The sequence below is a fragment of the Podarcis pityusensis genome, assembly GCF_964106645.2.
Source record: "Podarcis pityusensis genome assembly, chromosome: 1".
Lineage (NCBI taxonomy): Eukaryota > Metazoa > Chordata > Lepidosauria > Squamata > Lacertidae > Podarcis > Podarcis pityusensis.
In genome coordinates, this window is record NC_138028.1 from 14,065,882 (window position 1) to 14,078,359 (window position 12,478).

Here is a 12,478-nt window from a genome sequence, read left to right on the forward strand (position 1 = left end):
CCTGCCTGGAGTGTACAGCCAATTAATTTTCTCCTCTCCCACTGGCCCCTTCCCCTCCCCACTGAATTAAGTCTGAAACCATTAAATCAATGCTTCGGCGGGAATCACTCGTTAGATCACATTACACTGACAATGCAGAATCTGAAACCTGGTTTAAAAGGAAGATGTTATGTTAGGGCGGGTGGGGGAGAATCTCTACTTTAAACCTCTTCCTTTCTTACCTCCTGAAGCTACTATGCATATGCCAGAAAGAGGAGAGGGGGAATTTCTTGGGGTTTTAAGCCCATCTCCTTACCCTTAATATCTCCAAAGTTATTCTAGACAGAGAGACCAAAGCCAGTTGTTTTCCATACCCTGATATGACTGAGAATAGGCCTCAGGTCGTCGAGGTAATACTCTTCAATAGCATGAGGCTTGCCTTCTACTTCAAACACATATGCTGGATACAGCCTGTTGCGGACGGGGATAGCAAAATAGTCGGCAAACTCTTGGCAGTTGATTGTTGCAGACATCAGAATTACCTGTGGAAAGGGGGAAGTATGAAAATGAGCTTCAGAAGCTTCACAGCTTGAATTCCTACTGTGTACAGTGGAACCTCGGGTTAAGTACTTAATTCGTTCTGGAAGTCCGTTCTTAACCTGAAACTGTTCTTAACCTGAAGCACCACTTTAGCTAATGGGGCCTTCCGCTGCTGCCGCGCCGTGGGAGCACGATTACTGTTCTTATCCTGAAGCAAAGTTCTTAACCCGAGGTAATATTTCTGGGTTAGCAGAGTCTGTAACCTGAAGCGTATGTAACCTGAAGTGTATGTAACCCAAGGTACCACTGTACTGAATTTTTTTGGGTGGTGGTATCGTTACTATGTTATGTATTTTTATGTTTTTATTTTGTAAACTGCCATGTGTTCCTCAGATAAAGGGTGCTATGGAAATTTAATAAATAATAATAAAGCTGTTTGCATTTGACACTTTGTGTGTGTGTGTGTGTGTGTGTGTGTGTGTGTGTGTTTTAAGAAGAGATGTGGGTATAGATAGTTTCAGACACTGACTACATTTGATCTTGTACATACAAGAAAAAAGCACAACGTGTTTACTCAATGTGCACAATAGGAAGATTAAAAACCCTTGGGGCACAATATTGCTGCAAAACGCGTGTCTCTTGTTAATAGATACGAAGTGTCACAAAATCTGAGTGGGGGGGGAGGGCTGCTTCCAAATGTCATTCTGCTAGTGTCATGCGATCCCCTCTGTGTAAATGTCATTTCTAGGGTTCGTCATCAGCATGATCAGGCCTCAAAACGTAAGAGCAGCCCTGCCAGTGGCCTCTCTAGTCCAGCATCCTGTTCCCAGAGGCATCTGGTTTGCCAGTGGGAGAACCTCCCAAGCAGTACTGCTCAATTGCAATTCCCAGCAATTAGTATTTAGAGGCTTAAAGCCAGTTAAGAAGGAGGTTTCTGCATGTGCTGTAGAAAGAAGGGAGGGGCAGATGGGGCTTGTCAACCTGGGAAGGTAGCCCATCTAAGAGAAGGAAAAAACTGGTCCTAAACCCACCAAATGTAAAGGAGATGAATTTATTTGACCCTATCTACATCAAGCTATATTCTATCTTTATCACCAAACTCCAAATATAATTGCACATTGTATTAATTAACATTATTTCTTAATATATTAGTGGCCATGTGACGATTTTAGCTTATAAATTTTATTGTTCAATGTCTTAACCTGTATATTAAGGTACTTTTTTAGGTACTGTTTAGAGTAGGTAATGTCTTGATAATATAAATGTTTTAAGTTTTTTGTATTAATCCAGCATATTTTCTTTTAATAGTTGAATGATTCTGTGTACATTGCGGCAGCCTTTGGCTATGTGCAATAAAACTGACTGACTGACTGGTCCTAAACCTCCACTGCCTTGTGGTAGGTATATCTTCAGGAAAAGAAAAGGCTTAGGAGTAAACCCTACACAGATCCAGAGTGAAGTCCCTAAGGCAGTTGGATGGCGCCTTGTATGCCTCTTTCCAGCAACTCCTGCAGCCAAGTTGGTGCCAAATGTCTTGCCCTGCTTTCCTTTGGACCACATCAAGGATAATAATAATAATTTTTAAATTTATATCTTGCCCGTCTGGCTGGGTTTTCCCACCACTCTGGGCGGCTTACAACATAAATAAAAACACAACAAAGCATCAAACATTAAAAAACAAAATATCCTATACGAGCAACAAACAAACCAATAAATCAATAGGAACAAATAAACAACAACAATCAATTTGAAGTTATACCCAAATTAAAATAACCACCAACTACAACTAAACATTTAACCAACATCAACCCAACAAAAAACAAACGAAAATTAGAACCGTTTAAAATTTTTTAGCCCCAACCCAAGAGTGCATGCATGAGAAAGTAATGGGGGGATTTCTAAATCTGAACAACGAAGGACCTGACTTCCAGCTTTGATGATAATAATAATAATAATTTATTATTTATACCCCGCCCACCTGGCTGGGCTTCCCCAGCCATTCTGGGCCACTTCCAAAAAAATATTAAAATACTGTAATACATTGATGATGTTGCGTCCTGATAGCAAATGTTTTGGCGATCCTCTGATACATACTTGGTGCATATATCTTCCCCCACTATAATATGCGCTTCCAATGTTACTTCCTTATTCATTGGGAACGTTGCAAGTAGCAACAGACCATATCAATGCTGGTTAATGCAAGCACAATCCTGTACTGCAACAGAGTGGGCAGAAGGGGGTTGGAACGAGGCTGAGAGAGGGGGCTTGTCGTCTGGGCAGCCCAGGACCTCCATATACACTGCCCAGGTTTGAACCCTGGAGAGGTCACTCTGCTGCTGCTAACACAGCAGTTTGACCACCTTCAGAGGCGCAATCGATCATCTCTTGAGACAATGCCAAAAACAACCTCAACTGTTTCCAACAGTGGAGGTAGGATATAGCCTTATATAGCTGCCTTCGTTGTGCCTCTGTCTACTACAACAGCCTCTCCCAACCACTGAATGTTTTGCAATGCAACTCCTATTGGTCCCAGCCAACACAGCTGTTGTATTTGTACTCCAAAACTTCCAGAAGCCCCCCCAATCAGGGAAAGGCTATCTTAGAGCATCACCTACCCATCACTGTTGGGTGCCTGAAGAAGCCCTGGAAGCCTGTTAACTTCTCAGAAAAGATGGCATGCTTTTCAATAGTTATTTACGCAGCACATCAATGCTTTCCACCACTTGGCGGCCTTTTCATCCAACAGCGAAACTGTTGGAATCAGTTTTCATTACCGCTATTCTATGAACAGAGGGTTGAGCCGGAAAAGATCGCAAATGCACGAGGGGCGCTCTGAAGTCTGCGGATGCTCCCAGAGGAATGTTATTCCAGGGGAAACAGAATGCCCAACCATGATGCACTCCAGCTGAAAACTCGCCAGCCCCAATGTGCAGGGATTGCTCTGAGGCATTCCCAGCTGCGTTTCCTGGCTTTGAATGGGCTGGATTCAGCTGTGATGCCCTTTTCAGCTGGAGAACGAGTGATAGCTGGCAGCAGATGGCATTGGTGAAAGGAACAAGGGAACCTGGAAGGCGCAGGACTGGGTGGTGGGGGTGGAGAGAGAACGTGTGCAAGTGGCAGGGTGGGCCTTAACTGACTTTCAAAAGCAACCAGATATCTCAGGATAGAGCTGTTTGTGACACAAGCCAGATGTCCTTTGTCCCTGTATGCTGATGTCTAAGTCCTACTCTGTCACTACTTTGAGAGCCCGGTAGGCTGTTACACGACACCCCTAACACCAAAAACTGCAGTATTAGGAGATTATTTCCATGCCACAGAATTATGATAAGCCGATCTTGCATTTTCAGAATGCATTAACTTGTAGTTTAAATTTACCTTCACAAATCGCGAATTGGTGCGCAACAGTTTACGGACCACCAGCAGTAAGAAATCCATCTCTTCAGTACGCTCGTGCACCTAAAGGGGTTCATAGCAGATGAGAGGGCTTAACACGAGTGATGTGAACTTTAGAGCTGCACTGGGCTCAGAGATCAGCGTTTTCCCTAGCTAACTGTCAGGAGATCAGAAGGGTACCCCTGGCATGCACATTTCTCTTCCTCTCTCACCCCATCTTTCCTGGTTGCAGCTAAAAAGGTGCAGAGTTATCATTTGACTGTGAACCGGTTCAAAGTACGAAAGGAAAATAAAACAGGCAAAAGGCAAAAAATGCAGCAGCCAGATTACTGGCTAGGATGCAATTTAGGACCCACTTCACCCCTTAAAAAATTGCATTGGCTGCCATTTCATTTCCCAGCACAATTCAAGGTGCTCACATTAGTGTTTAAAGCCCTAAACAACTTAGGCCTGAAATCCTGAGCCTACAGACCCTCCCAGGTGTTAAGAATAGCAGTTGGGCCCTCTTGGTACCGTTCCACCACACTCGGAATTTGAGAGTGGTGGCAGCAGCAGCCCAGGAAAGCGCTATCTCTGTGGCAGCTCCTAAATTGTAAAATTCCCTCTACACAGGGGTGAGCCTTGCTTCTTTGATATACAGCTTTCGGTGTATGCTGAAGAAGCACCTCTTTACCCAGGCCATTGGGTGTTTTCAGGGCCCACCCTATTGTGTCGCAGTATGTTTTACTCATTTTACTCATAATAAATTTGATGCCAATGATCTGCATTTCCATGGGGAGTGCACTCCAAAGATATGGTGCCACCACAGAGAAGGCCCTGGGCCCTGGTACCACCAACCTAGCAGCTCAATGAAGAACGCAGATATTACAGGCATCCGAGCGCTATTCTCATGCAGAAGCTGTGAGATTAAGAGCCCAATGGAAACGTTTCCTACGAAAAGCAGCCTTGGTGCAATCTTATCTTCCTTCAACTTACTTCATCTATGAAGACGTGGGTAAACTCTGAAAGGCTTTTGGACCCCACTATTTTCTGAAGGAGAACTCCCGTTGTCATATAAATCAGCCTCGTGTCCTTGGATGCAACTTTTTCTAAACCAACCTAAAAACCGTTGAAAAATATAAACACCACACATTTTGCTTCAAACACACATCATGAAAACATTTGTGGCAGTTAACGAATTTTGGTTGAAATGGTTCCCACGCCCAGGAAGGGCTGGTATGAAAGGCGCTCTATAATGCACCCTTGTTTGTCCCAAGCGTCACCTGAGCATAATGAAAAAGAAGCTGTTCTGGAACAGAAATGTCCTCAGAAGAACAAGCAGCAAGGTATTAAATTGCAGCCCTTTCTGAAAACACCTAAAATTGGTGGTCATTCATTAGGGAAACTTGAGCCACAGACCTGCAGCAGGACGGCAAATGCCTTTTCGGCACAGAAGACTGGGATTCGACTAAACCTCTATTCAGCGCACAACAAAGGCCGTCTAAGAATCAGATGATTTGGCCCATCCAATTCCAAGAGGGAAGAAAGTGAAGAGAGAGATTCAGGTGGGTTCTTTACACAACACGCGCTTTAATGTTGGGTTAACATGCCACTGTACCTGGTAGCCCACAAGTTCCCCCAGGGGCCATGCCCGCTGCTTACTAATCCACCTCGCAATACTGCTGGCACCAATTTTCCTAGGCTGAGTCACTACGATGTTGCAGTAGGTGGAGCGCTGCACGCAGTGGTCCAAAACAAACTGTGGAAGCTGAGTGCTTTTGCCGCTGCCGGTAGATCCACGCACGATTAGCACAGAGTTGCTTTCTATCAAGGAGATCATCTAAAAAAAAATACAGAACCATAACTTAAGACACGTCTGCAGGATGACAGGCCACAATCTTTAACAGCCTTCTCTGGATTTTGATCACCTTCTCAGTTCTTTCACTCTAAAACAAAGAGAGAAAAAGATTGACATTTGGTTCCTTCTGTTGCACGCTGATGGATTTAGAGGGTTGGTCAAGAGAAGTTTCTCCTCTGTCCCACTTGTGAACGTTATCCTCAACACAAAGTGCTTCTCCTCTCCTTTAAGGCAGGGGTAGGGAACCTGTGGTCCTCCAAATGTGGTTGGATTCCAGCTCCCATCAGCATGGCCTCTGGCCAGAGAGGGCAGAAACTGCAGTCCAGCAAACACCGAGGCCAGCAAACCATCCGTTCTCCACTGCTACTTCAAATCCTATGCATGGAGCATCAAAGCAGCCACTTTACCTACTGTTACCTAGTGGTGGTTACAGAACACTTTTCGCCGCCCCCCCCCTCCATTTGTCTAAGGAGGGAAGCATGTCCTCCAAGTAATACCAAATATGGCTTCTATTGATTATATGATTCTGTAACACATTAGATATAACTGTAGGGTCATCTAGTCCAACCCTCTGCAATGCAGGAATCTTAACTAAAGCATCCGTGACAGATGGCCTTCCAACCTCTGCTTAAAAACCTCCCATGAAGGGAGTAATTTTCTGGTACAGTGTGTGATGCACAGTGGGCTGAAGCTGGATAAGGAAAACAGGAAAATTCAATGGTGCTACATTCTAAGCTGTCTTTCCATGCATGTAAGACACCTCTGGGTCCAAGAATTCAGAATAACATAGTTTCTTAACGTTCCTTGTTTTTCTAGTGATTTTCATTTGTCATTTGCCCAGAGAATTTTGAATTATCAAGAATTTCAGAAACATAAATGTTAAGAGTAACAAAATAAGCTAACTGTTGTCTCCTTAATTCCTCAGGGGAAAAAATTGCTGGTTCAACTTTCCTTTACCTCACAGAATCAGGCCTTGCCTTACTCTTTCAGTCCGTGTTCCCTTGCACATGACCTTCCATGGCAAAGGGTTGGACCAGTGTTAGAAACTCAGATATATAAGCTAGGCACCAAATGGCTCCTTAAACCAGGGTTACAGTCACCAAAACGGAACGTCCAGCTGCCATTTTGCGGTCAGACAGCTCAAAAGTTGTATTTTTCCATTCCAGTTTTTGGTTCCTGAAATTGGTTCCGATTGTGCAGATGAGATATCAGGGGTGGAATTCTACAGGAGGCGTTGTTGAGTGTATGAAAACAGGTGAGATCTAAGGATCCACCTTGGCACCCAGGCATCTTCACTTGGTCACAAGTGGCCGAATTCCGCCTGGCGAATTTCAAACGCTGAGTTGGGACTACATGACCCTCCACCCTTCCAACTCTACAGTAGGGTTCTGCGATTCAATCCCAGCATCTTCAGTTGCCATAACTTGTTCCCTGACACTGTCCAAAATGAAAATAAAGCTCTGGGGACACTGCCACCCCACGTTCTTGCTGATTATTACCAAAGCATAGATGACTACAGTGAGATCCTCTTTACCCAAGAAAGGATGCAACCGGCACACTAAGATTTAATGGATGAAAAGGACTTGATGCAATGGCAGAAACTATCTGGGCATACATGGGAGGAAGCTATTGATGAATTACAAATACCAAAGGCAAGAAAACCCTTTCCAATACCTGTTTTAGCACAAGTGAAAACCAAGCAAACAGTAGCTTGGGGGTGGGAGAAAGAAAACACAGCATAACTTTATAAAACCATGATGCAACATCATTTACCTCTTCTCTGTATCTTGATACAGGCAGATCAGGATATTTGTAATTGCTGACTGGTATGCAAGTTGCAGGACTGGATTCATGCTGGGGTGGTTGGAGTGGAGCTGGAGACACAGTCAAAAAGGTTAAGAAAACACGTGTCTAGTCAAAATGTTAACCAAGTCGGATGGGCGAATTTGTCAGTTTCTCATTTTTTCCAACCTTAAATTCAGTTCTCCACATCAGTTTGGAATAAATAAATAAAAGTCCTTTTGAAAATCCATCAGCTTTTAAAGCAAATTTCTCCCAATATATACAGACTTATATGCAATTTTACCTAAAATACAATTATTATTTCTTGCAAAGTAGATGCTACTGAAATAATGCATTTTCGTATGCTGTTTCGTATGCCAAGACCTGGCTTAGTTACATGAACTATGTTGCCTCTGCATTTATTAAAAAGATGCTCTTGCATCTGAAGCCACTTTTTTGAAAAAAGCACTTTGCTTACTCCTGTTTATAGCTGGCTATAAATAATCTGGATTCATTTCTGCTCTATACATCTTCTGAATAGTTCCCCTCCTCTGCCCCCGCCCCCACAAAGAGTATTCTTCCCCAAAAAATCCACGCTTTGAATTGAGGATTAACTGGATTTCCTCATATTTGCAGAGCTTGCATTATTCATGGCTTCTTGAAAGATCTGTTTTTTCTGGTGGCAAAAATCTGGACTTTTTGAAAGCACACAGACAGGCACACAAGCAAGATCCTTTGCCCTTGCTGATACAATGTGTAAATTATTAGAGAATACAAACAAGATTTGGCAGCTGAATCAGCTGCAGACTTCCACCAAGTATTTTTACAGCACCTCTCGCAATCCTATTTCCCAAAATTACATGGGGGAGAAACAAAGACCCACTTGATTTAGGTAAACTTAAAAAAACAAACAAACCCTGTTTCGCCAGTTATTTGATGGCCAAATGTTCATATTCTGTATTTTTATATAGTGGACCACCTTGTGATCTATGGATGAAGGGCAGCATACAAATTTAATTAATATATATATATTGTTCTTGGCAACTTGAATCTATTAGCTGTGAGGGTAAGTGACTAACTGTTTAAAATGTTTTCACTTGTTCTCGTGTTCTTAGATGGTTTCATTGTTTTTAAATGTTTGAAACATGTTTTTATTTTTAAATATTATTGATTTAACGTTTTGGCTTTGCTGCTCCTCTGGGAGGTAGTGCAAGAATAGAAATGTAAATAACAACAACAACAACAACAATAGTAATATTTAAAAAACCAAAAAATGGCTTTCCTCTGCAAGTATTATAATGAATATTTGCTGAGCCTCAAATAGCCCCATCCACAGATGCCACATGACACCCTGGTGTGGATGAAACGACGTACAATATTGATTGTGTACAAACTGAACTGAAATTCCGCTTGCAGTTTACAACAGAAAAGCCACACTAGGAGTAGTATACCTGTCTGAAATCAGCCGGAATGCAGCAGTCTGGTCCCTAACTGAGAAGAGTGCAACAGCCCAGCATGGACAACCACACTTCAGTTTAATACTTCAACCATACATCCATCAGATTCGGCTAGCGGCCCAGCAGTGCCCTTATCTGGACAGGGATAGCCTAACTTTTTTCTTTTGCCCATGCTCTGGTAACCTCTCTCTTGTGAAACACAGCAAAGGAAGAAGAAAACTCACAGAATCAGAGAGTGGTCATGTTCACACCATTCAGCTACTGTCCATGCAGCTAAGCTTCTAAGGAGGCTCAGAGCAAGTCCTTGCTTATGGGAAGACCTGAAGGCTTACTAAAAAAACATCTCTCCCTCAACCGGTCATAGTCCCATGTCTGAGATTCTCCATAGCTTCAAAGACAGAAAGAGAAATTGGGAGTTGGCAACAACTCACTCAGAAGTAAACCACTTTCTAACCTCTTTTCTGCTGAGATGAGAAAGCGGAGGGCACACACCGGACTGTTACAGGATGTTAACAGGAAATACTGAGCCTAGGGCTTGCCAATCAGGTTGGCGGTTCAAATCCCCACGCCGGGATGAGCTCCCGTTGCTCGGTCCCTGCTCCTGCCAACCTAGCAGTTCGAAAGCATGTCAAAGTGCAAGTAGATAAATAGGTACCGCTCCAGCGGGAAGGTAAATGGCGTTTCCATGCGCTGCTCTGGTTTTGCTAGAAGCGGCTTAGTCATGCTGGCCACATGACCCGGAAAAACTGTCTGCAGACAAACATCAGCTCCCTCGGCCAGTAAAGTGAGATGAGAGCCGCAACTCCAGAGTCGTTCGTGACTGGACTGAACTGTCAGGGGTCCTTTACCTTTAAAGACTTCCTGCATTTCACTGCTGACATGAATGTGCAACTTGGGCCACTGTGCTGTTGCCCGGGTTGGGTGGCCATCTGCCATGTAGGCTTTGAGATTCCTGCATTGCAGAGGGTTGGACTAGATGACCCTTAGGGTCCCTCCCAATGCTACAATTTTATGATTCTGTGATTCCAAATGCAACTAGTCTTAACAATTAGCCCCCTTCCACCGAGGTCAATGGCATTTAAAGGTGATTAACTTCAGCTAGATTGTGCCCCTAATGAGCAGTAATACACTTCTCCTCCTTTTAATAAGGTTTTCTGGCCAGGATTCTTCTAAATATAATCCTTGGGAAAACTCATGTACACTACAGCATTCTGTCACAACAGTACAATGCTTGCTGGCTACCCACCCTCTGGCAAATTCAGAGATGTCAGTATGGAAACATCAACAGCTCTGCATGATTTGACCAATGCTGGAAGATATTTTAAGCGACTAGGAGAAAATGGTTCTGGCAGCATTGGAAAAATCCAAAGAGATTCACTGCCAGGTGCCTAGAAGTCTGTTGGTGACACCCAGGATCCTGAATTTCATGTTGTTTCCAAATTCTAAGTAGGATCTATAGAGGAAATGTTGACACTGGGCCTTTACAGGCTTAATACTGGCGTCCAATACGAATTTCTCCACAGCACAAATGGTTGCCACGGAACACATTTTTTTTTCTTCACACAGAAGTGCAACACTCACCCTTTTGTGAACTGTGACACAGCAAAGTGGGCAGCATTATAAGAAGGCGGGGGTTAAGCCGGTGGGCCCCCAAACCTTTGCTCAGGGTAGGGCCTGAGACCTCTTGTCAAGTTCTGCTAAGTTTGCCGCTGTGAGTGAAGTTATTATGGGTGAAGTTGAGGGTTCAGGAAGGGAAGGGGCGTTTCTAACATAGAATCCTCTTGCCTTTGCAGAAAGACAAAAGCGGAGACCAAACCAACTGACCTCAAGATTCTGTGGACCCTGGAAAGCATATAACTTCCTCCTCCATGCCAAAGATAAGCAACTGTGATTGCTTCAGGAGCGGGATCAGGAGAATTCCAATGGACTTGGGATGAAGGGAGAATCATTCCTCCTATGCTTCCAAAACTGTTGCTACATCCCTTCCTTTGGCCCAAGGAAAACCCTCATAACAGTTTCAGTGGTGATGAGTCAGCTGGTGGCAAAGCGTGGTCCAGAGAAAACTGGCCTTCTGCAGACGTGATGCTTGGACAGAATGCAAGATGGTTCATCTGTTGGGTGGCAAACGATGAAGGAGCACTGCACTCTGCCTGCCCCTAAATTACTGTTGAAGACACTTAACCAGGCACCCCCAAACTCAGCCCTCCAGATGTTTTGGGACCAAAATTCCCATCATCCCTGACCACTGGTCCTGTTAGATAGGGATGATGGGAGTTGTAGTCCCAAAACATCTGGAGGGCCGAGTTTGGGGATGCCTGAACTTAACAGTAGGGAAGGGATAGCCAATCTGATGTGCTCCAGGTGTTGTTGGGACCAGACTTTATCACAGAATCATAGCGTTTGAAGGGACCCCAAGGATCATCTAGTCCAACCCCCTGCAATGCAGGAATATGCAGCTGTCCTATACAGAGAGTGAACCTGCAACCTTGGCGTTATCAGCACCATGCTCTAACTAACTGAGCTATCCAGACTTCCACCAGCCCCAGCTAACATGGTTAATAGCGAGGGACAATGCAGAATGCAATCCAGCAACCTCTGAGAACATCGTGCATTTTCAGTCTAGGAAAATATGCACTCAGTTCCTCCTGTTGACTGTTGTGCACAAGTGTGGCACATATACACAAACACACTCCAGCTAGGCACCACTTCAAATTCACATGCATGATCTTAATCCAGCCTCTACCAAATGCAGCATCTCACAATCCCTTCTCACAATTTACGCATGGCTGCCTAAGGTGCCTTTAAAGTTAAGGAGAATTTTTTTTTTACCTGGTTCACAGGGAGGCCAACTGCTGTCTGATGCATCGAGTTCATCGGACTCCAGTTGTCTGTATCTTTCAACATATTCAACTCCAGCACTCTGTCGAGCTCTGTCAGGTGGGAAGACAAAATACAGTCTCACTCTTATTTCATAAACTCAAAGAAACCTTTATTTTTAAAAAAGTTTTACAAGTTGTGTGTCTTTGTCTCGCAATTTGATCCTTCTACATGGTTTTGTATGTACTGTGGCATTTTTTGTGTTGTGACTTGCAGTTGTTTTTATTGATCATCGTTTAGTAGTTACTTATTGTAATTGTAAAGAGTGATTTCTGTTTAATTATTTGCCGATGCTTTGAGAGTACACTTGTACCTTGGTTCTCAAATTTAATCCATTCCAGGAGTCCGTACGACTCCCAAAAATGGTTCGAAAACCAAGGCGTGGCTTCCAATTGGCTGCAGGAGCTTCCTGCAGCCAACTGGAAGTCATGGAAGCTGCGTCGGATGTTCAGCTGCCAAAAAATGTTCACAAACCGTAACACTCACTTGCGACTTTTGGGTGCCAATTTGTTCAACAACTAAGGCATTCAACTACCAAGGTACCACTGTAGATTTTATTGCGTACTATTATATTCTAATAGATTATTAAAGATTGCTTTGTTTGATATAAGTG

General features: G+C 43.7%; 1 protein-coding gene across 3 annotated transcripts in view; it reads right to left on the reverse strand.

Moving 5' to 3' along the window:
* Positions 1 to 12,478, reverse strand: part of TDRD9 (tudor domain containing 9) — a 100,421-nt gene that overhangs the window by 67,670 nt on the left and 20,273 nt on the right. For 2 of the 3 annotated variants that reach the window (XM_081007366.1, XM_081007367.1), the window contains exons 2-7: positions 11,818 to 11,918; positions 7,523 to 7,623; positions 5,510 to 5,731; positions 4,888 to 5,010; positions 3,895 to 3,975; positions 354 to 521 (exon numbers count right to left, since the gene is read on the reverse strand). In XM_081007366.1, coding sequence (XP_080863492.1) covers positions 354 to 521; positions 3,895 to 3,975; positions 4,888 to 5,010; positions 5,510 to 5,731; positions 7,523 to 7,623; positions 11,818 to 11,918 — 796 coding nt within the window. Of the gene's footprint in view, positions 1 to 353; positions 522 to 3,894; positions 3,976 to 4,887; positions 5,011 to 5,509; positions 5,732 to 7,522; positions 7,624 to 10,569; positions 10,671 to 11,817; positions 11,919 to 12,478 lie in introns of those variants that run through there. The other variant, XM_081007368.1, reaches the window with a different exon arrangement.